General features: G+C 43.1%; 1 protein-coding gene across 1 annotated transcript; it reads left to right on the plus strand.

The window, feature by feature from the left end:
- Positions 1-563: 563 nt before the first annotated feature.
- On the plus strand, positions 564-24,558 carry HSD17B14 (hydroxysteroid 17-beta dehydrogenase 14). Its single transcript, XM_066607740.1, has 9 exons — positions 564-759; positions 6,352-6,387; positions 8,325-8,422; positions 11,298-11,364; positions 13,973-14,064; positions 15,936-16,040; positions 17,870-17,937; positions 19,193-19,289; positions 24,050-24,558. Exons 1-9 carry the CDS (start codon positions 636-638, stop codon positions 24,215-24,217), a joined length of 855 nt encoding a protein of 284 aa, XP_066463837.1. The 5' UTR covers positions 564-635; the 3' UTR covers positions 24,218-24,558.
- Positions 24,559-26,429: the final 1,871 nt, after the last annotated feature.

Below are 26,429 nucleotides of genomic sequence, written 5' to 3' on the forward strand. Positions count from 1 at the left end.
AAATTTTACATACAGAATCTAATTCTCTCACTTCCTGATGTCATTTTATATAAAGGAAACGTCGCATGGTTACCTCCATGTGGTGTTTCCCGGGTAACGCAGAGAACTATGCAAAATGGTGAACATATTTTTTTCCTCTGTATCTCTAAAGTAACCACGACTTCATAAGATTTTCTGTGTGAACACCAGATAAACACCAGTACCAAATTAACTCGGGTAAAGCTGGGTATATCAGCTAGTAGATTATAAACTCTTGTGAACAGGGCTCTCACCCCTATTATTCACAGTATGTGATGTCTGATTAGCTTATACATGTGTCCTCTGATTTGCAAAGTGCTGTGGAATAAGTTGGCAGTATATAACATTATTATTACTGCTACTTCTCTTTCATGTGATGTGTGACTGTAACAACTAATGTATTAACTTGAGCTCCTCGGCATGTTGTCTGGGGTCACTTGTGCTACAACCGTGCCTGCAGTTCTGTACTTCTGGTGTAGCTGACATCTGCATAAAACTACACATCCCATCATGCTCCGGGAGCAGGAACAGGCTCAGCTTTTTCACCGTTGGTTTCTATACAGGTCAGCTGATATGAGCGTGACTGAAACTGCTAAAACAACACTTTAGTTTATTTCATGTGTTCCAGGCAAAGCACCATGGCATCTAGTGGACCCGCACCCCGCCTGCGCTATCACAACAAAGTGGTCATTGTCACTGGGGGTACAAAGGGCATTGGAGAGGCAATTGTCAGGATTTTCGGTAAGAACTGTTTGCTTTTTTTATATACAAAAATGGAAGCAATTTTTAATTAAAGGGAACTTGTCACGTCCCCATAGAACCAGAAACTAAGTTATGGCGCGTTTAGCGGACGTGACAAGGAGCTAACCCTCACCCGGCTCCTGTCACGTCCCCTAACAGCGCCATAACTTAGTTAATAGTTTTGTGGGGGACGTGACAGGTTCCCTTTAATATTAGACGCAGAAACAAACATGGAGATGTCGCTTCCGCCTTTGTGGTGGTGGAAATATATGAGAGTCCTCAAACCGCCCTGTGTAACGCCCATCTGGTTTTTGACACTTTCGTGCCCATTCTTCACTTGTTTGGAGGTGAGGACCTACCAGTCTGCGCACCTTACATACCCCACTGGTCTAATTAGTGCTGCATGCACTGAGTTACTCCGAAACTCAATTCTCACTTATATTAAATACATAGTTAAGAGTGCATTCGCACATGGCGGATTTTGATGTGGATTTGCTCCAAAATCTGCATTCATTCTGCAGCAGAGTTTACCCTTTTAATTGAAGGGGTGAAGTTTGCTGCAGATCCGCATCCAAATCCACCTATTAGTTGGCTTAGTGTACGCCAAACATTGTGCCAAATTCTTGGCATATGTCACGGCAATTTGAAATGATTTTTGGTGCAATTTAGGCCCCGCACCTTTTTTGGATACGTTGGAAAATCGGTCCAAAATTGTCTAAAACACTTGGTAAATGTGGCGCAAAACATGTTAAACAGTTTTCTGGAATAAATTGTGCGCGGAAACTGTCAGATTTTGATCAGTAAATAAGCCCCAATGTTTTTACAGTTCTAGTTATGCAGCTTTTTATCAGCTGCTTGCTGGGGACCTGAGCAACGGACCCCCACTGATCTGCGATAAGTGACCTCTCCTACCCCTTTAATCTCATCATTTTTTTCTCTGGTAAACGGGGCTTTGAATTCCCCCACCTCCAGCAAGTAAGAGCGTTGATTGGATCGAGTGCCAGCCAATCACAGCCGACACTCGATGAACCAAGCACAGCCACTCAGTGATGTCATTTACTATATGGCTGTGAATGATTGAGCGCTGGCTGTGATTGGCTGGGGAGGATTACAGAGCAGCCTGCTGCACCACCGGGGTTACCATAGCGGGGGACACAGTCACCGGCTGCGAGGTGAGTATTGCAGTTTTTTTTTTAACCTAGTGTAGCTTGGGATTATTTTCGGGGGTGGGCTTATATTTCAATCCGCCTTGCCTGCCTGAAAATCAGGTAGGGTTTATTATCGGGGTAAGTCTTATTTTACAGGGAAGCAAGCTAGATCAAAAGGGAAGAGCCAGTGCGGTGAGAAGGAGAAAGTGTGAGTACAAACAAAAGTGTTGTGTGTAAAAAGGATTAAGTGAAGAATCAGTGTTAGGAGAGAAGAACGTAACGGATTTAGGAAATTAGTAACTAAAGAGAAGAAAGAGATTTATGCCTAAGGAAATAGAGAAATATAATAGAGAGAAAGAGAAGCAGGAGGGCAAAGTATAGTGGAAAGAAAATAATTCCTGTACTTTTAACTTATAGTGCCCTGGTGTGCAGATGAGGTTTCTGTACCTGATGCCTGCATGTGAATAGATGTGGTATACCTACTTCAAACAACTAAGTAATGCTAATGTATGCAGTCTCTGAAAACTCTTCTTTTGAATAAATTGTTCCACTGATTCAACGTTTAAACCCTGCCTCCTGGAGTCCCTTCTCACCACCATACCATCTGCACTGAGGTATCACACTGTTCTCCAGGGAAAGGCCTTTTATTTAATTTTTCCCATTTTTATTATTATTTTGTCCAGCACAGGTACAGCCTGTATACGGACTGGTGTCACAAACTTGACAAAACTTACCATCTTACCCTATCGGACTTTACAGGTAGCATCACCCTAAAAGAACCCGCCACACTAGAGTACCATTTACACTGCTAATGCCCTACAGTTGTCGTCACTGAGGGTAATAGTGGAGCCACCGTGACAGGAGTATCGCATACCACCCCTTTGCGGTCTGTTTGGCGCGGTACAATAGCAATATGTAGGTCTTTATATAGAGGAAGTGACAGAAACATCCAGTTCAGTTCTAAAGGGGTTGTCCATCTTTAGGATATTTTAACATAGTGTGGCTCTGTGGCAGATTTTCCCCAGTAGAGAATTCACAGCAGCAAAGTCAGCACCAGATAGTATGGATTTTGCTGTGGATTGTGGTGCAGTCTTTCAGCGGATTTCACCCTTTGTCTTGCAAAATCCGTGCCGAAACAGCAAACAATTGACATGTTGTGATTTTAAAATCCACAGTGTACGTCAATTCTGCGTGTTTTTTTTCTGCACCATGTGGATGATATTTGCTACAATCTCCCCAACATGGCTTGTGCATTCAATCATGTGGATTTTCTGTATGGAAAATTAGCAGCATTTACGCTACATGTTAACATATCTGTACACTATTGTTGACTGTGTTGGTATTGCACTCAACACTCCCATTGAATTCAATTATAGTTTTGCCTGTAATACCAACCTCGGCCACTGCAATGGCATTCGAGCTACATTTTTCCTGCAGCACAGCAGCTATGTGTAGTAGCGCACCAGCTCCACCATGTTTTTTTACAGCAACGCCCCCTATAGCCACTTAACTGTCACCGTATCAATACATATAGGCGGTTGTTAGGGAGTTAAAATTTTATATTCGTAGCTAATAAAGGGGAGGGGAATGGAAAATCTTGAGATTGCTGATCTGCTAGTAGCAGAGAATAGTAATATGGTATAAGCTTTGACAATAGTGTAGAATAAGTATATAATCAAATACCAGTACAGGACTCAACTACTACAGCTTGTAAACTTTTAATGTAGTCCCATCATACCCCTGAAAGGTTTGACAATTGTGGGTAAAACAAATCAAACTCACAACTTGTTTTATATCTGTAGTTCATGTTTGCATGTATTAGATTTTGATTGTTTTACTTTTGAAGTTTTGGATTTGCAACCATAGGCTCCAAAGTGCACATTTTGTTTCTTGTTAATATTTGACAAATGACTTGCGGTTTAGTCTTAACCCTTTCCAATCCAATTTGTATCCTGGTTTTCCTAGGGGGCTTACTCTGTTTCTGCCATTATACAACAGCACTATTTGCTGGCTAAAGCCAGTACTGCATGAGGTGACACGTTGGACAGGCTCCAACAGCAGAGAGGCTGGCAATAAACAGTAAGAGAACCCTGACGGACGTCGTCCAACATCGGCGCTGTACAGCCTTAAATCATAATGTCTTCAGAGGTCAGACAGTGGATTGGAAAGGGTTAATATGTCATCAAAAAACAACCTGATGTGTAAATAGAATAATTATGTTTTGTCTTATCTTGTAGTTTTCACGCTGGTCACCTAATAATAGTCTGGCACTTCCTGTTCTGTACCTCTGCCTTAGGACCATATGAACCTGTAGACTGGAGGGGATTCATTGACTTCTATGGGAGAGTCTTGTGGGCATGCTCTGTGACCTGTTTAAAAGTCATAGTGGAGGAAGGGGAGGAGGTGAGCTGTGACCTTCACCTATTGTCAAAACAGGCTCCTGTGTTATCTTCACATAGGTATAAAGGCCCTTTTAGACACAACAATTTTCTCTCAAAAATCGCTCAAAGTGATTTTTTGAGCAATTAACGGTGTCTAACTGCACTGACATTGTGCAGTTTTTGTTAAACCGTTGCAGATCTTTCAGCATGCTGAAAGATCAACGGTCAGTTATCAGGAATTCACAGCGGGATACAGCTGATACTATTATTTCAACTGTATCACACTCCCTGAAGACAGGCTGGGTATGAAGAACAGAGCAGTCCAGCTGTGTTCTTCATCTCCCGCTGGGAGCTCTCGGAATAACAGCTGGGTGCTCCGTGCAGAAAACATCTGGATGCAGAAGACAAGTGCCCCCGCTTGTCTTCTGCACCCCCCGCTTGGAGCGCGTGGCTGTATAACACCCGGGAGCTCCAAGCAGAGAACAGCTGGGGGCCACCCCGCTTGTCTTCTGCATCTCCCTCTCGGAGCGTAAGGTGATCGCTCAATGTTTGGGCGATCACCTAAAAGCACACGAGGATTATCGCTCAAAAGATTTTTTGAGAGATAATCATTGTGTCTAAACCAGGCTTTACCTTTTATTGTAATCCTGCCTGAGATGATAATGAGATTACTGCCAAGACATGATCTGTACAGAACAGGAATTGTCAGCTTTTTATTAGGCTTAGGGCCCCTACCTACTTACGTTTTTTTAACGCGAATGTCAATGGGACTTTCTAATGTTAAAAACGCATCGCACAAAGATCGCAAAGCACAAAGGTGCAATACATTTTTAACATTAGAAAGTCCCATTGACATGCGTGTTAAGAAAATGCAGCGTTAAAAAAACGCAAGTGGATATGAGCCCTTAGTGGTAATTGTGAAAACTTCAGGATATTAGTTTTTTTTAAAACTACACAAAGCATAAAAAATGTTAAATAAAAAAAGTCACAAAAAATGTACAAACATATGTATAAAATAACATCCTATGTAAAATGTGTGTTGCATGTGTGAAGACCATCACAGCTGGCTACGATCAGAGATAACTCCAATCACAGTCATTAATCGTTAAGATGCCGCTATCAGTTCTGACCGTCAGCATTTAAATGGTGCGGCAGAGGGAGGGAGTGAGTGCCTCTGTCATCCAAGTTGATTTATTACGCCCTGCCTGTTGCTGGACTTAATAGAATGTCTATTCAATCCAATATAGTGCAATGCTGAAGCCTACTATGTTATTTCTGCAGCACCGTAAAAACAACCCCTTCCAAAAAATTGCACAATTTTCTTTCCATTTCATCGACTTTTTTAAGTTTTTCAGTACATGATATGGTACATTAAGTGGTACCACTGAAATATACAACTGGTCCCGCAAAAAACAATCCCTCATACAGCGACGTTGATGTAAAAAAAAATAAAATAATGATTTTATGGAAATGAGGCAGAAGAAACAAAATGTTTATGTCCTTGGGGTTTTATGATGACTAATTATTCCCTTTTAAGCCTGGAATTCCAAAGGTGGAGCTGCACAAAGTGTCTAATGGTATATAATAAAACTACTATTTCGTGTTTAATATATTTTCAGACAGCCCCTTTAAGGAAAGTTTAGACAAAGTACCTGCAGAAAATGTAAAATAACAAACCAAGTATTACTTCCAGCACTTTCGGTGGTCGCCAACAGTCTGACTTTTCATGTAGAGATGACGTACCACTCACTGGCCTCATTCATGAAAATGGCTCATTTTGGGGATTGCCACCATTCATATCCCTGAAAGGAGTTCTTTTGAGTGAAAATGTGAACATGTATTCATAATGGTTAGTCATAAATGATGAAGTGACATTCGGAGTGTAATGACCCTGCAAACGGCACTATTCCTATCAGCTGCCTGGAACACTGCAGGAAACTGGCGGGGCTGAAGAATCTTTGGTGTTTTTGTTTTAATACTTGTGATATTTATCTTGTATTTTTTAAATATTAATATTAAGTAAACTATTTACTAACATTTATTTTCTTTATATGGACCCACAGCAAACAATGGAGCTTCAGTTGTGTTCTGCTCGAAAGGTAAAGTACACGAGGCAGATTTACTAATCCAGACTAATATTCAAACAGTGTAATGTTAGACTAGACAGTCTGAAAATGCACCAAATTTATCCCAGTGGTTCATGCTAGAGAATAAATCTGGTGCATCCTTAGCCGGGTTTACACGGCCGTAATTTGCGGCATGCACAACACACAGCAAGTACCATGTACGGTCTTGGCGTGTATGAATGTGTAATACGTGCCAAGATAGAACATGCAGCAACTTTCGCAATTTGTGTGAATGGCAACATGGTCGCCCATGGGAGATTCCGTACAGCGTATTCTGCACGGAATAGGCTGTACTTACACAGTCATGTGAGCCTGGCCTTGGACACTTTTGTTCAACTTTATTCCAACTATTGTTTAAGGCCGGTCTTACACGACCAGGTTTGATTTAAAGAATCCGTGTTCGTTACCCACGTAGATGATCCGCAGTATTCTGCATCCATTACAAGAATGGAACATTGGCATGTCCACTCATGCGAGCGGATAGTGATTCTGATTTCCACAAGTGGAAATAAAATCGCAGCATGTTTTATTTTTGTGTAGATGCTGCATGGATGGCTTCTAGAGATGAGCGAATATACTCGTTTCGAGTAATTACTCGATCGAGCACCGCGATTTTCGAGTACTTCCGTACTTGGGTGAAAAGATTCGGGGGGCGCCGGGGGGCGGGGGGAGGCGTGGCGGAGCGGGGGGTAGCAACGGGGAACAGGGCGGAGCCCTCTCCCTTTCCCTCTCCCCCCCCCCACTCCCCGCTGCAACCCCCCACTCACCCACGGCGCCCCCCGAATCTTTTCGCCCGAGTACGGAAGTACTCGAAAATCGCGGCGCTCGGGCAAAAAAGGGGCGTGGCCGAGTAAGTTCGCTCATCTCTAATGGCTTCCATTGAAGTCAATGGAAGCTGTCCGACCCGCGGCCCTTTCGCAATTGACATTGCAGATAGGTCCCGGGTACCCACGTCATCGCCTAACGAGAGCGCGGAAAAACAGAGATTTGAAAAAAAAATCTGTACTGCACATGACCGACTGTGAGCTACCGCGGCCATCCACAATACAGAAGATGAAGAAAGAAGACAGGTATGACGGGTCGCCAGCCGCAGTCGGGGCCGGATTCCACTGCGTTCTCTCAAATGTGGAATCTGATCCATCTGTGTGAGACCGGCCTAACTTACTTTGCACCAGTGCAAAATTTCAGCACAGGCTGTTGCATCTCAAGCTTCACCAGTACCTTTTTACAGGAGGCTTGTGTCCCTTGCTTTGAAGGACCCAGCCCTGTTATGCATATCATAGAGAGTCTATTAATTCCAAGAACTTGCAATGCTTCTTTTACCCTGTGGAGGTGCTGCAGAGGAATTTAACTCTCGCTATAAACTTTCCACACAGATTACAGCAGCTTGTTACCAGGTTGTGTCAGTTTATTGTTGAGACACCACTTTAGCAAAAAAAAGAATAGTCCAGTGAACTACTCCTTGAATTAAATATATAATTCCAGTATTCACTCTGGAAAATCTCTAAAAATCTCCATATAACAGTGATATGAAATAATATAGTGTTAAATTGAATGAAGGTACCTTTACACAGGTCGATGGTTGCCTGAAGAATCATTCAAATGAGCAATTTCGGGCGACTGTTGGCCCATGTACATATGGCCCCAATAGGACACTTTGTCTGTTTCAGCTCGCTGAAAAGGAACAACTACTGAGCGGTTGCTCGCTTAGTGTAGAAGGAGCGCTCGATCTTTAAGTGACTCCTGTTTGCAATGAATTGAGGTTGGCGGTCCAGAACGATCCCTGACCCGCATCACTGCTTTTCACTTGTGTACAGCACAGGAGTGATGGTCGCTGTTAGCTGTCATGTGCTTCTGCACCCAACAGTCCTACTTTGTCAAGGTACTTTAATATTTGCTGTTATTTTCAGAGGAGACGGCCAGTGACCTTGAGGATGAACTGAAATCTTCTGGGACTGGAACTGCTATCTATGTCTCCTGCGATGTAACAAAAGAAGAAGAGATCAAGGTAGTGCTTTTATTTTTTACAATTTTGCTTTATTTAAATAGTCAACAGTCCTAAAATTGAAAAACCTACTTCAACCTAGACATATGGTTATGCGGTGGCTGATTCTACATTATAAATATGCATTAAAGTTGTCATTTTTACAATTTACCATCAATACAAACATTTTCTACAATAATCAGCTTATTAAAGTAAGTTAGTATACATTTTTCATACCTCTACTGTTACCGAGATCAAGGGGCCCCAAGGCCAGAGAGAGCAATAAAGGCCAATGCTGTCCCTTCCCATGCAGTTTAATGGTATAGTTGGAAGTAGCCAAAAGAGCATCCTCACTACTTCTAGTGCTCCCCTTTCAACTTAATTGAGCGTACATCTTTGTCTTGCTCTCTGACCAAAAATGGAATCTCGGAGCCTATTCACAGCAACTGTGGGAGTCTCAGAGAAGAGATCCACATCTAAATTAGGCTGCCTGTCCACGGCCATGACGGAATATCGCTAGCGATATTCCGCCACGGGGAAGGAGGGGGGGGAGCACTGACAGGTCTCCGCAATGAGCCTATCTAATAGATAGGCTCACCGCGGAGAATCGGGGTAAATCGAAGCATGCTGCGATTTTAATCCTGTGAGTCAAGAATCGCTATGATTCTCCTCTCGTGGATGTCGGGCTGCACTTTCCATAGTTAGCCAATGGAAAGCTTTTCATAGCCTGATCCGCGGGCGATTTATCATCGCGGATCATGCTATGACTATCGCCCGTGGACAGGCAGCCTTAACTTTATTACTTGTCTGATTGATAGCTTGTAAGAGTAAAAAGGGCTTATTGGGTGGCCTCCCCTTTAAAAACACAGTCAACCTAAAAAGTGTAGCTCATAAAAAGAGCCGTTAGAATCATTCACAAACATTTATGTTTCTGAGAACTGAAGATATGCAAGATAAAAGGTAGGATCGTAACTACAGACATTTTTCTACACTTTGACAGGGTTTGATTCATGCAACTGATTAACATAAAAATGCTGCAATGCTCTCGCATGTATTGTGTCACGTTTGTGGGCTTTAACAACGGCTTTACTTGGTATTGGTACTGTAACGTCCCGCAGTAACCAAGACATAAGGTCCACGCTGAGGAGCTGGCAGGGTAGAGATGGCACTTGTCACGGTGGCTCTACCAGACTCCTCTCCGGACGGACGCATTCAACCTCGAGCAAGGTACTGCTAGACCTCTTCCAGGCAACTCTGGGACAGCGGTTACCTGTATAGGGTTGTGTAGTGGACCATAGAAGTTGTCACTCGTGACGCTACTGTTCCTTCACACCGTTAATCACCCGGCGGTAGAAATAAGAGAGTCCACACACTGTTATGCTTAAATACCTCAATCACTGGGAACGGGCAGTGACTGGACCTTTACTTCTTGCAATATAAGCTTCACACGCCAGTGCAGGAATGACAGTTAGGCAAGGTCAGGGAGGAGAACTCAGGATGACATCAGACCTTCAGGCGAGGTTATCTGTAAGGTTCCGCTCCTGGAAAGGAAACACTCTGGAGGAGGAAGAGGGAAGGGAACACTCTACTGACACTCACTTGTATTCTGTAGCGTGACCACTGAACGGCGGACTCTTTTGTTTTTCTCTCTCACTTCACACAGACGGTTCCTAGAATTCGGGTCCTCAGAAAAACCTCTCCTCCGCTTCCATCCTTTCACTATATGAGGGATGAAGGTACCTTCGTGGCCAGCACTCTCACTCTTCTCTCAGCCGTTGAAGTAGATAGAACCCACTTAACTCTCAATCACTCATATTTATACCCATATGACACTATGGGACTAAACAAACCTGTTACATTTTCCAGACATATCCTAGCCACTTTTAGACATTAACCTCTTACTTGCTGCAGCTGTGCAATACACATAACAGCAAACAAGACACTTTGCACAGTGCATCCACATAAAAGACATGACATGTATGACAATTATGGGGGGGGGGCAGATATATATGTTTTGGGCCACTACACTACCATTCAACTGAGGTTGGACCCTCACAGGTCAGTGTTATAGTCCAGGAGAACCTCTTCAAAAAGGATCTGTTAGCTCTCCTGATGGGTCTTAGTAAATACTTGTATTCTGTGTAACATAACAATGTTGTGACACATTTTCTTAGATCTCTGTATTGTGTCATTCCTTTGTTATTCCTCCTGAACAATTTTATGATCTATTACTGTTCCTGTAGATGTCATGAAGTGGACAATGAGGCGTTCTTTAGTGGAAGAGGGAGGGACAGAGCAGAAGAGGGAGGTACATGGCCCACACTGCTTGGGGAGGTGGACTGCCCATTGGATGGTCCTTTGCTAATTAGCATATGGTGAGGGAAACCCTTTTGGGGATATTTATTTGGATGGGTGCCTATTCTGAAGCAAATAAAGGTACAGTTTTATTCCTGATGAAGTCTCACATCTGCCAATATATTGCTTTTATATGGGAAAAATGACCTGTCAGACTTCCTTTTAAAGGGAATCTTCTAGGAGACTCCTGCTGCCCAAATCATGAGCAGAAACCCTCATTACAGAGAGTCGTGTTTTACTCTGAAAATCTAAGGTGCTTCAGAGGAATCATACAGTAATTTAGCAATACAGTGGGGACAGGCAGAAGAGTCATCGGACCGATTCCCTGCTACCTTCTCTCATTCCAGCTTGGCTTGATTGACAGGTCTCTCCATATATACGCAAGGCATTTCATAGCTCTTTGAGACGAAGGAGCCTGCCTGTATTTCATGCTGCCCGTGGTTCGACAGATTCCCTCCAAGTAGAAAAATGCAGTTAAGGAATCTTGTGTATTTTATATGTAGGACATTATAAGACATTAACCTCTAAGTTCCACCTAATACAGAGGCTGATTGGCGTAACAGTGAAAGCATATGGAAAAATAGACTGTCTGATCAACAATGCTGGGTGGCGTAAGTACCCTACGAAATGTTTTACAGATCTTAATGAGATGTAATCTTGATGTAATAGTTATACTTCAGGAGTTCTTCAGCATAAGATCCTTCTAAAAGCTGCACATGTTCTCACCTACTTTTACTACTTTGATCGGTGCTTATGCTATGTACAGATCATCTTTTTACAGAGAGAAGAATGTTTCATCCCATTCGTGCTCCTTAAAGGGAATCCGTCACCAGAAAATGACCTATTGTATAAATCATGTTTTTATGTTAAACATATTTTTTAAAATTTTTGTGGTGATGTTTTAAAAAAATTTTGGTCAAGCATTTTTCAAACTGACCACAGTGCCTAATACTAGTCTGATACTTCCTGATCTGTAGAGAAAACTTTGCAGCAGTCATCTCACTTACATCACAGGCAGGATTACACTGAAAAGTAACACCTATATGTAGATAATACAGGATCCACCACCTCTGTGACACCTCCCTCTGTGACATTATCGACATTATCATACCCCCCTGATGTAATCGGGGAGGGCCGAAGGGTTGCCATGGCAACAGGATGTCAGTTACAGGTATCCTGCTTTGCTGCCATTGCCTATGATTGCTATAACTAGCGATAAGGCATTGCAGGACAGAAGCCTGCAATGCTTTACCATAGCGATCATAGCTGCTATGGATCAGGTTCCCTTCAGGGACCTAAACTGTGTAAAAAAAAACTAATGAAACAGTGTAAAATGAAAAAATGACATGGCTGTATGAGGGCTTGTTTTTTGTGTGGCGAACTGTAGTTTTTATTGGTGCCATTTTTGGGTACGGTCGGCCGATATATGCTTTCATCTGAGCAGTGCCCCCCTTCCCTCCCACTCACCGGCTCTCTGCTTTGCTCTTCCCCTCCGAGCAGTTTGCAATGTAAGTGGGTGGGACAGGGGGCTAAGCTCCAGCCCCCTACCTGCCCCTTGTCCATAGCCAGCCATGAGAGTGGGTGGGACAGAGCAGAGCTAATCCCCGCCCCCATCCCAACCCCTCCCATTGCAAACACAGGAGTGGAGGGGAGAGGCAGAGAGCCGGTGAGGGGAAAGGAAAGGGACTGCTTAGCCGATATACGCTCATAGGAATAAGCCCTTAATCATGCAGCATAAATCACAGCATAATTGTTTTCTGTGGGCTGGTACAATTACAACGATACAAAACATCTTGTTTTTTTTTTTAGGTTTTTCCACTTTTACGCAATAAAAACCCTTTTTTGGAAATGATTTGTTTTTTTATATCAGTGCATTCAAAGTCCTATAACTTTTTTATTTTTCCATGGATGGAGCTCTGAGGGCTTACTTTTTGCATAATGAGCTGTAGTTTTTATGGGTACCATTTTGGGGTACATACAACTTTTTTGATCACTTTCATTGCTTTTTTTTGGGAGGCAAAATGAAATAAATAAGCATTTTGCCCCCGTTTTTACGTTGGTTTTTGTTTACACTTTTTGCTGTGCAGGTTAAAAAGTGTTCAATTTGTTGTTACGGATACATCGAAACCAAATATGTGGGACTTTAATTTTTAAGAAAAATTTTCATACGAATGGGGAAAAATGCACAAAAAAAGTTTTTTGTTTTTTTTTACACTATTTGTGTATTTGTGGGGGACTTGCACAATAGCACCTATGATCGCTATGATAAAGCATTGCAGGACTTCTATCCTGCAATGCCTTATCGCTTGTTATAGTGATCATAGGTACTGGCAATGCAGGGCGCCTGTATCTGGCATCCTGTTGCCATGGCAACCCATCAGGCTCTCCGCGATTATATCACGAGAGTCCATTGACGTCACAGAGGGAGTGTGCTCCCTCTTTGTACCCTTTACATGCTGTGATATACATATATCACGGCATGTAAGGGGTTAACAGCGGGGGGGGGGGGGGGCGCTGTCCTGATGCACCCCTGCTGTTGCAGTGGGAATCCGGCTATCGATGAAAGCCGGCTCCTGCTGCCGGATAGCGTGGGATCTCTTCTGATCTCGCGCTATCTCCAGGGTGTAAGTGTACATCCTGTTGCATTAAGTACCCCGCAGCCAGGACGTACATTTATGTCCTGTGATGTTAAGGGGTTAAATACCTGCCCACTAGGGTGCAGCCGGGCAGAAGGGTAAACTTTACTCCCACCAGGTGAGGCACTCTTCCTGTGATGTCCTTACTCCTCAACTCACTGACACACACTGCCTAACTTGGCAGCCTTTTATGCCCTAGTAATGAGTCTAGTCATTCACAGGTGAGCAACTGGAAACCAACCAGGAAGACCTGGACTGAAGTCTACCTCACCCAAGTCTAAGTGTCTGGGCGAGATATATACTCCATCCAGAACTCTCCCCTTCACCTGTCCACAAGGAGTTTTCACTTGAATCGAGCTGTACTGCAGCTTCCTACAGAGTGAAGGCCAGTGATCCACCTTGTCAGAAAGTATTAACATGTCATTTAGCATCATTTTATGTCATATCTATGAGCAGCTGGACAATTGAAGAAGTATTTTTATGGGCTCTTGTACAAAATGTTAGACTAGTTTATTCGAGAAGGAATATCCAGACTGCAATCTTTGTCTCTAACGTTCCTGCTCTTCGCTCTATGTAATCCTAGATCCTCCAGAACAAATCATAGATGACACAAGTGCCCAGGAGTTTCAGGACCTTTTAAACTTGAATCTGATTGGCTATTTTCTGACTGCAAAGGTAAATACCGTATAACTAGGCATTTTAAACTTCACTATTTGTAGATTTAGTTTTCCACTACGGTTTTCAGGCTGCAATAACCATTAATTAAAAGGGCAAATTTGTGTGGCCATTCATATTCCCAGCATTCTCCAGTTACATTGAATATTAATTGACAAGGAATATCTGTAGATGATTTTGCATTGTTCTTATAATAATGCAGATGAAGGACTGGCTGGGCAAGGTATTGTATCTTGTCTCCACCAGAATGATGTGTGGAGACATGGGTGTACACATGGGTTGTCCACTGTGAGGCTAAGGAAATGGCCGAAGCTTCTAATTGGCTGCCGGAGACACACCCTCTACACACCCTCACTGAAGTGCCAATAGCCGCTGCTCTGACCACCAAACTCAGAAGCACAGAAGGGAAGGTTGTGAGAGCGGGGACGCCGGAGACTGTGACATTGGCGCCAAGAACTGAGATCAGAGGCCACACCCAGAACCAATGATACTGAGGGTGAAATAGGCGGTGCGCCGCCGGCCACACTCACTGCGCCCATGCCAGCACAGCCAGCGCTGAGGGCAGGAATAGCGGCCACAGTGACTCCATGGCCGACGATAGTGAGGGTGCAGCAGGGAGTGCGCCGGCGGCCACACTGACAGCGAGGACACCGGCACAGCCAGTGCTGAAAGCAGAGATAGCCGCCACACTGACTCCGCAGTCGGAAGTGCTGGCAGGGCATGTGGGAGGCACAACACTACCAGCAGCGGGGTCGCCAGGGCACAAGCAGCGGGCTCGCCAGAGCTTCAGCAGCAGCGCTGACCATTACCAGCTGTGGGCGTCACCTAGCGATCCCCTCTATCTGACAGTGGCCAACCCATGTCTCCACCCCTAGTTCCGGTGGAGACAAGATACAACAATACCGCAGGGCAATTTTTGTCTTGTGAAGAACTCTTATGAAGAATAGGGGTCTAAAAGATACCTTCACACAGGACTACTGTTGCGTATGGGTGGCATTTTCGTACACAACCTTGCTATGAAACAGAAAGGGAAAAAAAGAGTCACACTGCGCATGACCATGTGCGATACGTGAACAAGCGCAATACACTCGCAGCCATACGCAGTTTATACAAATGACGGTAAAATGCTGCAGGGAGACTCAAAGTGTTTAACCAATATGGCTGTGGATATGAGCCCTTTCATTGAGCGAGAAGAGCCACTCTCTAGTCACTTCGTTTTAGTGAGATAAAATAAAGCGACTACTGAACGATGTGTTGCTCAATCCCCTTTGTGGCAGTTTGTCCACAGGAAAACTCTTGCTGAAAATCGCTGTTTCAAGTAACTAGTCGGTCTATAATCGCCCCATGTAAATGTTTAAGTCTTTTAGGCTCCAATGCGCCATACATGAGCGAGAGTATGGCAATAATAGGATGTGTAGGGAGGAAACAACTAGTTATAACTTACTCTCTCAGGTCAATACACAAGGCCATAATATAGCTTTGTGCATGAACTATATACAGTATTTAAAGCTAAGGACGAGATCGGATCTTACACTGAGAAAATGGGAAAGAATATCCCTAGATTTTGATAAACACTAAAGTCCTAGCGAGTATTTAAACGTCCTATAAAACTATATAATATACTCTCTACCCTGTATCATTATATGCTCTTCCTAGATAGGGGTGTAGGAGAAAGGCTACGTTACTTATCCCCTAATATACAGCTGTTGGTGTAAGCTTGCTAATTACCCAGTATATACTGTGTGCATGGTATATTGTCTGGGAATGAATATTAAGATTCTAAGATTGTACAGTGACCATCCTTTTTGACATTTATGTGTTAATTATTAGTGTTTTTTTTTTTCTTTTATTATTTTCCCTGTATGTTCCAGTATGCTCTACCCCATCTACGGAAAACTCAAGGGAACATTATTAATATTTCAAGTCTTGTTGGAATTATTGGTCAAAAACATGCAATACCTTATGTTGCCACAAAGGTACAACCATTATGTTATCTTTATTAGTTTATTTTTAATTACAGCAGGAACCTAATTTACCATGTTTTTTACTTGCTTTAGGCCACAATATGCTTTTTTGACTATGCTTTTCTTGTCAGTTTATACCTTACCTTTAAGGGATTTTCCTGGTCATAAAAAGAAAAGTTAAACTGGCTTAAAAATGAAGAAAAATATAGTACTCTCCTGGCAGCTCCCCATCCAGTCCTGCAGCCCTGCTGTCCACCACAACCTGGAAGAGGCGCCAGGCGGTCATGTGCCGTACATTGTGCACCGCTCAACCACTCACAGGCGTAGTGGTTAATCTTCTATAGCGGAGATTCTTCTATAGCCACTGAAGCCTGTGACTGCTTGAGCAGTCATGTGCACAATGAACGGCTTTTTTCGGGTTTTGTGCAGTGGACACTGGAGCTACAGCACTGGACAGGGATCTGTTGAGCATTCAATTCCTAATTTTAAGCTCGTTTAGCTTTTTTTCTTTTATTGTGTCTCAAAAACCCCTGTAAGCTATTATAATATACTATTATATTATACGCGAAGTAGTCCTTCAATTCTATGCGTAGAATGGGAGTACTGCTTAGCACATACCTCAGTGCATAGCAGCAGCAGGTTTGAGCATTGACAACGGGAAAATAGTGTGGAAGGGAAGTATAAAAGCTAAATCCGCAGAATCAGCAAGTCAGCCACTTTGAGCTCATAACCTCATGGCTTCTGCAATGTATTGCTGGTTATACTGTATGTTATGTGCATTTAAATCTAGTATTCTGTGTTTGCTTCACGTGTATTGTTCCTAGTCTAGCTTTCTTTCTGTTATTTTCCTAGTCTGGTCCTTGCTTCTAAAGGCACATTTATACCAGCAGATGGAGGCTCAAAGATCGCTCAAACGACAGTTTGAGTGACAGCTTTGAGCGATCATTTTGCATAAACTATTAAGTAGCTACTCAAGAGCAATTAAGTGTGCAAATGAAGCCTTTGCTGAATGCAGTTAATAGGCCAAGGCTATTATCTGCACTCAGAGCCTTTGTTCTCCATGGGGAAACAATGCTATCAGCACTCCCCGTGAAGAACTGCTGATAAGGCTGACTGACGATTTTTAGGTTGGACTGAATTTAATAATCCGCTAGCAATGCCCAAAAAGTGCACCATGGGCGCACATTTAGATGCAACGATTATCGCTAAAGCGATCGCCAATTAGTGATTTTTTTTTTAGCGATCATCGGCTGGTGTAAATGGGCCTTTAGCCTTGTAATGTGTTTCCTTATTGCCAGTTTTTGTATCTGTCTTTCTATTTTATCTATGCTCTGGTTGTTTTATTGTCTCTGGGTTGTAGTACCCTCTCATTTTCAGGGTCAATGTTTCAGATAGGGTTTCTATTAACCATATCTTTATGGTTACTCCGGGAAAGTAGGGTCTGGCGTTAGGGTCAGTTTCCCGGGATAGATTCGGAGAAAACTTGGTGAAAGTTATAGTTTGGGTAAGCGATTGTCATTTTGTATTATTGGTTTACTATCAGCATCTGCTCCATTATGTGATATCATCATCATCTGTTTGTGTCATTATTTGATTACCATCACTGTTCTATTGCGGTCATCTATTTGGGAGTTCCTAATCTTATATTTTTGCATTACCTACTAGTGATAATACGTGATGTGTTTTTGTTATGATGCATTATTAGGGCAATGTGCGTTGATGTGGTCATTTTTGTGGTATTTTTCATCTATAGACCTGAACAATAACAAAAACACACTTAACAAATCCAGCATCTTGTGTTGGGTTCCAACTAGCCTTCATTGTCTATGTTTATTAACCAGGGAGCAGTGACTGCAATGACCAAGGCAATGGCTGTAGATGAAAGCCAGTACAATGTACGAGTAAATAGGTAAGATCTTTGTATTTCCTGTGTAATGCCTACATATATAAAACTTCTTCATCCCAACTATTAGAGCTAAGAAACTTTGATGTGCTTACAATGATGTATTAAGATAGTGTGACATGAGCTTAAAAAAATAATACAGGGTGAGGCATAAATCTAGGTACAGCTCTAACCAGGGGCGTAGCTAAAGGCTCATGAGCCCGGGTGCAATAGTTTATCTTGGGGCCCCCCCAACTTCTCTTAACCCCTTAACACAGAGGCGTAACTTGAAGCTTCTGGGCCCCAATGCAAAACCTGTAACAGGGCCCCCAGCTATAATGCTTTATTCATAGTACTGGGCTCCCTATATGGAGAAGAGAGGCCTTATATTTTTTTACAGCAGCTAGGCCTTATTTTCAGGGTAGGGCTTATATTTGTAGCACTACAAAACCGCAGCAATATTGCACGGACCACCGATGCTATATCGCTGCGATTTTTCTCATGTCCTTATCGAATCGCTCATACGGATATGGCCTATAGAGCATGCCGCGATTTTGTAGTCTCGCGATGTCACAAAACATCGCTTGTGTGGAAGAACACATAGGAAAGCATGGGCTCTTCATACTTGAGATTTGTAGCACTGTCACATCGCTACAAAATCGTGCGGGAAAATCGCCCTTGTAGATGCGGCCTCAGTAGATACTGAATGGAAATAAAGAACTGTGCACTTTTATAACGCTAAATGTTGCTTAACCTGTTAATGATCACAATACGCCAATTACAGCCCTCTCTACTGGGCTTTAAACCTGTTCATATGCCTTTTTGCAGTGCTGCAGGTTAATACAGGTGTTCCATGCCGGGAAGAGCCAGGGCTTGGCTGTCTACTCATAGCTGGGCTCCTGCTCTAACGGACAGAAGTGGAGAAACTTCCGATCCCAGGCGTTTAACCCCTTACATCAATAGCAATAAGTGCAGAAAGAAGCAGTTCTCACTTAAATATATATTACACAGATTCTTATATACGCATCTACTATTGCTTTATGCAAAGTTTGTTGAAAGCTCAGTGGTTAATCCATAGATTTCACTGCAAAAACTAAAAATTTGGCTCAGAATGATACACCCCAGTAAAGTGATCAGTACAATATTTTAATTAGCCCGAATTATGAGCAAGGTTGCAGTGCAGATAGTATAATGAAGATATATTAGATGGTTGTTAGGGTAATATATATTGTATGGGGCTCCGGGGACAATTATTTACATACATTTCATTATATAACTTCAGCATATCTCCTGGAAACATATGGACACCGCTGTGGAAGGAGCTAGCCAGTCATTCTACTGATCCGAATGCCATGATCCTACAAGGAAATGATGCACAGGTAGTTGATCACGTGGGATCTAGGCTTAGTAATGTGGGGAAAAAGGGAAAAAAACTAATGTGTATCTAGAAAATATATCAAATAAATGGAATAAGAAATCTATATTATCAATTATGTTCAACGTTTTACACACCAGGGTCTTATGACTTGGTACTGGTGTATCTTGTCTCCACCGGACAAGGGGTTGGGCTGAGTCACTGACAAGGAAGGTGCTGGTGACGCCCTCAGCAGTGGATTGACTGCTCATGTCCCGGCTGCGTTAGACATTACTGCCGAAAAGCACCCCCCCCAGCTGCCAGCGGCCCTCCATCCAGCCATGGAGAGAGCGGCCCCGGCTTCAGCGACACAGGAGGAGGACAGGAGCAGATATGGCTTCCAGAGCAGCAGTGCAGGAGGACCTGCAGCCTCCTGTAAGTTTCTCCCTGAAGCCTCCAGTAACTTTCCCAGTCGGCCTCCCTTCATTATTCCCTAGCAGCTGCTGTTTTCACTTAACCCGCTGCTGTCCCTTGTGCCGTTGCTGTTCCTGCATGGTCTGTCTCCCCACAGTGGAGGAGGGGGGGGGGTAATATTTGGCAGTAACGGGTAACACAGCCGGAGCCGGCACAAGACATGCTGCGGGAAACAGCTGATAACCCGGAGGAGGAGGGAGAAGTGGGTTTTGAACCCTTTCTGCCTCCTCCTTTGTTTAGTACAGATTGTTGAATGAGTGGTGTGTACTAAAAAGTGAAAGTGGAAGTGCTTCTTCTACTACTGGAGCCTGGTGGTCACGTGACTGCCGGGATTCCCTGACACAGCAGAGCTGCAGGAACCCAGCAGACCCTGATTAGCTTTGCCAATGACTAATGCCACTACAGTGGATGTTTCCCCCTGTAACGGGGGCTCCTATGGATGCCCCAGCTACAGTGGGAAAGTGTCAAATAAAAAAAAAACAAAAAACATGTGCATGTTGCGCAAAGGTCTTATATGACGTTATGGGGGACATAGATAGTAAAAAACATAACTGCATACATAAGTTAAAAAAATGACAGAATAAAACAACAATATATACACATTAGAAAGAAAATAACCCAAAGCCAACGCCAACCAAAACCATCGCCATATGTGCCCTGTATACCAAAACCATAGATGTTATATATCAAAACGTCTGAAACAAAATGAGGAACCCGGTCCCATAGTTTTAGTGTAAATATACTAATTTTTAAAAAAAACTATAAATGTTAAAGAAATCATTTTTTTAAGCTTTTTACCCCCCGATAAAACTAAAAAGCTGAAAAAAAAGTCAGTGAAAAGATATTATATAAGATATTATTTTATATTAAAAAAAAATATATCGCCCTATATGTCACGGAAAAAAAATGCTGCAAAAATAATTTTGGTAGCTAAAGGGAAAAAAAATAGGGCAGTAAAACCATCACATGGCTACAATCCCTAAAAAGTGTCTGGTCCTTAATAGAGATGAGCGAGCGTACTTGGATAAGCACTACTCGCTCGAGTAATTTGCTTTATCCGAGTATCGCTGTGCTCGGGGCTAAAGATTCGGGACGCGCTGCGGAGCGGGGAGCTGCAGGGGAGAGCGGGGAGGAACGGAGGGGAGATCTTTCTCTCCCTCTCTCCCGCCCGCTCTCCCCTGCTCCCCGCTGCGACTCACCTGTCAGCCGCAGCGGCACCCGAATCTTCAGGGACGAGCACAGCGATACTCGGATAAAGCACATTACTCGAGCGAGTAGTGCTTATCCGAGTACGCTCGCTCATCTCTAGTCCTTAACGTACAAAACAGCCTGGTCCTTAAGGGGTTAAAGAAGGATGGTCACCAATTCTGAGTAATTGTATTTTTCATAAAATGACAATTTTGGAACATCTTTTCTCTGAACTCTGCATTGTGTCAAAGGGGGTGTCCCTACACAGTCTATCACTGTCAGCACTGATTGGAAAATATAGAGATACACCACAAACAGGTAACATCTGCTTGCCAATTTCGTTTTACATTTCCAGGAGGATTAACTGAGGGATGCAAATGTAGAGTTCTAAGAAAATAAAAAATGCTCCATAAGTTATTTCATGAATACTATAGGGGCCCACTCGCTGGTCAGGGGAGAGACAACAGCTTGGACCCCCATGATCCTAAGATTTCAGCGCCGGCACATTCTTAAGTATGGGCAGTGAAGGCCTTGCACGTGCATAACCACTCCATTCACTTCAATGGGATCACTGGAGATAGAGTTCAAGCACACTGTTATCTCCGGTGCTCCCATTGAAATGAATGGAGCAGAGGCGTGCTTACATGGCCTCCTCTGCCCACACTTCTGGACGTGCCGGGGCTCAAATATCAGGTTCTGTGAGAGCCCCATTGGTCAGTGCCCCACCGATCAGCAAGTTATCCCCTATGCTGCGTTTAAGGGATAACTTGCTGCGATGGAAGTAACCCTTTAACCCCTTAGTGACGGAGCTTTTTTGCTTTTTTCCATTTTTGTTTTTTCCTACTCCCTTTTAAAAAATCGTAACTCCTTTATTTATCCATCGACGTCGCTGTATGTGGGCTTGTTTTTTGCGGGAGGAGTTGTATTTTTCAATGGCACTATTTATTGTACCATATAATTTACTGAAAAACTTTTTAAAAATTCTTAGCGGAGAGAAATGGAAAAAAACCGACATTCCACCATGTTTCGGTGCGTCCTGTTTCTACAGCACACAAATTGCAACAAAAACAACACGATAACTTTATTCTATGGGTCAGTACGATTGCTACGATACCAAACTTGTATAGTATTTTTTTTGCTGGAGTACTTTAATTTTTTTTTTTAAAGATATTTAATTTTTTTCAATTATTTTCTGCGGTCATTTTGTGCGCGCGATAACTTTTTTATTTTTTTGTCGACGTAGATGAGCAAGGGCTCATTTTTTGCGGGATGTCCTGAAGTTTCCGGTAGTATCAATTTGGAATACATACGACTTTTTGATCGCTTTGTATTGCGTTTTTTCTGGGAGACAGGGTAACTAAAAATGTGTATTTCTGGCGTTATTTTTTTTTTCAGACGACGTTCACCGTGCGGGAAAAATAATGCACTACTTTGATAGATCTGACTTTTCCGGATGCGGCGATATCAAATACATATTTTTATTTTATGATTTTGATTTTTTAATAATAGATATGGCAAAAGGGGGGTGATTTAAACTTGCATAACTTTTTTTTTAACAATTAAAAAAACTTTGATTTTTTTTTTACATTACTTTGAAGTCCCCCTGGGGGACTTTAACATGCGATGCTTTGATCGCTCATGCAGTATGACGTAATGCTATAGCATTACGTCATACTGCTTTTTTACAGGCAGTCTTTCAAGCCACCCTGTGTGTATGGCTTGATAGGCAGTCTGCTAAGGCAGCCCTGGGGCCATTCATTAGGCTCCCGGCTGCCATGACACCTGCATGGCTTCCCCGATCTCACCTCGGGGGGGCCGTGCGGGGATTTAAATGCCGCTGTCAGGATTGACAGCGGCATTTAAAGGGTTAATAGCCGCGATCGGCCGAACGGCCGAGCGCAGCTATTGCCCGCGGGTGTCTGCTGTAATAAACAGCTGACGCCCGCGCTGTATGGAGGGAGATAGCGCCGTTACCTCCCTCCATACACGTCCTGCAACAGCAGGACGTAGTTTTACGATAGGGCTGTCACTAAGGGGTTAAAGACATTGTGCTAAGATTACAAATGATCCCCTATGTACAGAATATAGGGTAGCTTTCTGATCAGTAGTGGCTCAACCACTGGCACCCCCACTGATCACCTGTACGGGGGTCCCGAAGTTCCTTGCATGAGTGAAGCATTAACTTATGGTACATCCCCACAGTATAACATTCTTATTAGCATGTATTTACAAAGCAACAATGCTAAAGTAGTCTCTGAAACAAATAGTCTTGCACAGTGAAGCAGGGTAAAATTTATCAAGAGATTAAAGGGGTTGTCCCGCGGCAGCAAGTGGGTCTATACACTTCTGTATGGCCATAATAATGCACTTTGTAATGTACATTGTGCATTAATTATGAGCCATACAGAAGTTATAAAAAGTTTTATACTTACCTGCTCCGTTGCTAGCGTCCTCGTTCCCATGGAGCCGACTAATTTTCGCCCTCCGATGGCCAAATTAGCCGCGCTTGCGCAGTCCGGGTCTTCTTATCTTCTCAATGGGGCTCCGTGTAGCTCCGTGTAGCTCCGCCCCGTCACGTGCCGATTCCAGCCAATCAGGAGGCTGGAATCGGCAATGGACCGCACAGAAGCCCTGCGGTCCACGGAGGGAGAAGATGCCGGCGGCCATCTTCAGCCGGTAAGTAAGAAGTCACCGGAGCGCGGGGATTCAGGTAAGCGCTGTGCGGATTTTTCTTTAGGTCCCTGCATCGGGGTTGTCTCGCGCCGAACGGGGGGGGGGGGGGGGTTAAAAAAAAACAACCCGTTTTGGCGCGGGACAACCCCTTTAATTAGTTTGTTAGTGTAAATTGTAGCACAAATGTCCCCCAGCCATCACTTTCAAGAACCTCTTAATAAAACGGGCACATTTTTACACCAGGTCACTTTATATTAAGATAGGGGTATGAAACGCCCATCTTCCTAAATCTGGGCCATCGCCTTTTACATTAATGGAGGGGGGATTATAATGGTCACCAGTTTACAATGAAGTACTATTCATCCAATTCTCAAATACACTGTGGTATATAACTTCACATAGTCTTTGTCTTTACCACTCCCATTTCTCGTGTGTTCCTTTTGATTTCAGCTGCTGGGTCGAATGGGGACAGTTGAGGAGTGTGCCAATGCCGCGCTCTTCCTGGCAGCAGAGGGCACATTCTGCACAGGTATTGATATTCTCCTAACAGGTGGAGCTGAACTCAATTATGCCAACAAGAACCAGCAGAAGAGTGGAATCAGCACGTTTGATCTCTGATATTTAATGGATAATGCTTTTCTAATGTCAATCCCAAAGACACAAGTACACACGGGTTCCCCAAGAGACGTACCACATATGTATGACTGTGACATTTCAGCAATATCACTGTTTGAAAGACGAAGATTAGCGCAACCTTCCCTGTGAATATTAGATCCCTAGTCTGTGGCTCTCCACAACTGCAATACTCAACATGCCAGTGTGCAGTGACAAGAGCCAAAGGGGGCGGCAGCTCAAGACTATTAGAGTACTTTAGTTTCATGAAACGGTTCCATCATTTTTGTCTATAATATACTAATGTTGCCAATGTAACGCAACCACATTAAAATTGGCAATGTCCACTTCTTGTTGGGCTCAGTAAACACAACACACTCTCACCGGCCCAGAAACAACTTTGCATATGTAGGGGTACAATGGCAGCCCATCGCAGTGCCCTTGAGCTGCTGGTAGACTCTGCCATTGAAGAGGAAAAAGTTGTGTTCTCCTTTGATATAGGCTGTATATTTGTAAAACATTTTCTATCTTATGCGGAATTGAGTTACAGAATGCCCAAACATCGGGTTTTGCCACCTTAAAGGGGTTTTGTCATTTTAAAAAAATCAATACTTACCTATTCCTCCCCTTACTGCATCTTCTCCTCGCTGATCTTCTTCAGTCCTCTGGGTCACCTCACCTCCAGCCGGCCAGATCCTCCTCTTCTTGTTATGCAGCGTCCATTCTCAGCATTCTTCTTTCGCAGGTCAGTAAAGGTTATGTCACTAGTTCATACACTATTGCAGAGAGACAGCGCATGTGCAGTCTCTGCAATAGCTCGGCACCTCCTGCTAGGCTATGAACACTACATCACTAGTGACGTAGCATACATTGGCCAGCAGGAAGAAGACTGCAGAGAATGGACACTTTATCACCGGAAGAAGAAGACTTGACCGGCTTGTGGTAAGGTGACCCGGGGACTGAAGGAGACAGGAGATCGGCAGGAAGAAGATGAGGTAAGAAGACTGACAGAGGAGGAATAGGGAAGTATAGAATTTATGCTTTGTAATGACAGAACCACTTTAACCCCTTCATGATGCGGCCCCCCCCCATTTTCGTTTTTTCATCCCCCCTTTAAAAAAATCATAACTCTTCTATTTATCCATCGACGTCGCTGTATGAGGGCTTGTTTTTTGCGGGACGAGTTGTAGTTTCCGATGGTACTATTTAAAGTACTGAAAAAAAACTTTAAAAAAAATTCTAAGTGAAGTAAAATGAAAAAAAAAAACAACATTCCGCCATCTTTCAGTGCATCTTGTTTCTATGGCGCACAAACTGCAACAAAAACGACATGATAACTTTATTCTATGGTTCAGTACGATTGTTACTATACCAAACTTGTATAGTTTTTTACTGTACTACTCTTTTTTTTTTTCAGACATTAAATTTTTTTCAATTATTTTCTGCGGTCAACTTGTGCGCGCAATAACTTTTTTATTTTTCTGTCGATGTAGTTGAGGGAGGACTCATTTTTTGCGGGATGTCCTGTAGTTTCCGTTAGTACTAATTCGAAATACATACAACTTTGATCGCTTTTTATTGCATTTTTTCTTGGAGACAGGGTGACTGAATCAGTGCATTTTTGGTGTTCTTTATTTTATTTTTTTCGGGCGACGTTCACCATGCGGGGTAAATAATGTGCTATTTTGATAGATCGGACGTTTACGGCTGCGGCGATACCAAATATGTATTTTTATTTTATCATTTAGATTTTTTTTAATTACAGATTTGGCAAAATGTTTTTTTTTTTTTACAAATAAAAAAAACTTTGTCCTTTTTTTAACTTAACTTTTAAATCTCCCTGGGGGACTACAATATGCGATGCTTTAATCGCTCCTGCAGTATGACGTAATGCTATAGCATTACATCATACTGCATTCTAACAGGCAGCCTATCAAGCCACCCCCAGCGCTCCCCCCCCCCCACCCAATCTCACCTAGTACGGATATCCGCCTCCAACCAGCGCAGCATATCAATCATTGTGTCGTGCACATAGGAGGGCAGGGATTCGACAAATGGGCAAAGAACCTGATCCGATTAGACTAATATTATGAGTGAAACTATCGATGCCAGAGACAATAGGACATCCTTTCCAAGGCACCAGGCCTTTATGGCTATTTTGGTAGCCAGTAGAAAGTCGCAATCATCCCTATTCTCATTTGCACAAAGGAAAGACTAG

Source organism: Eleutherodactylus coqui, chromosome 6 (assembly GCF_035609145.1).
Source record: "Eleutherodactylus coqui strain aEleCoq1 chromosome 6, aEleCoq1.hap1, whole genome shotgun sequence".
Lineage (NCBI taxonomy): Eukaryota > Metazoa > Chordata > Amphibia > Anura > Eleutherodactylidae > Eleutherodactylus > Eleutherodactylus coqui.

What these genes read in the sequence shown, in the direction of transcription:
- HSD17B14 (XM_066607740.1), top strand. Translation starts at nt 636, where the DNA reads ATGTGTTCCAGGCAAAGCACCATGGCATCTAGTGGACCCGCACCCCGC. An exon ending in GATCAACAATGCTGGGTGGC is followed by an intron (nt 11,365 to 13,972) that starts GTAAGTACCCTA and finishes ATGTAATCCTAG; the next exon opens with ATCCTCCAGAACAAATCATA. An exon ending in GCTATTTTCTGACTGCAAAG is followed by an intron (nt 14,065 to 15,935) that starts GTAAATACCGTA and finishes TGTATGTTCCAG; the next exon opens with TATGCTCTACCCCATCTACG.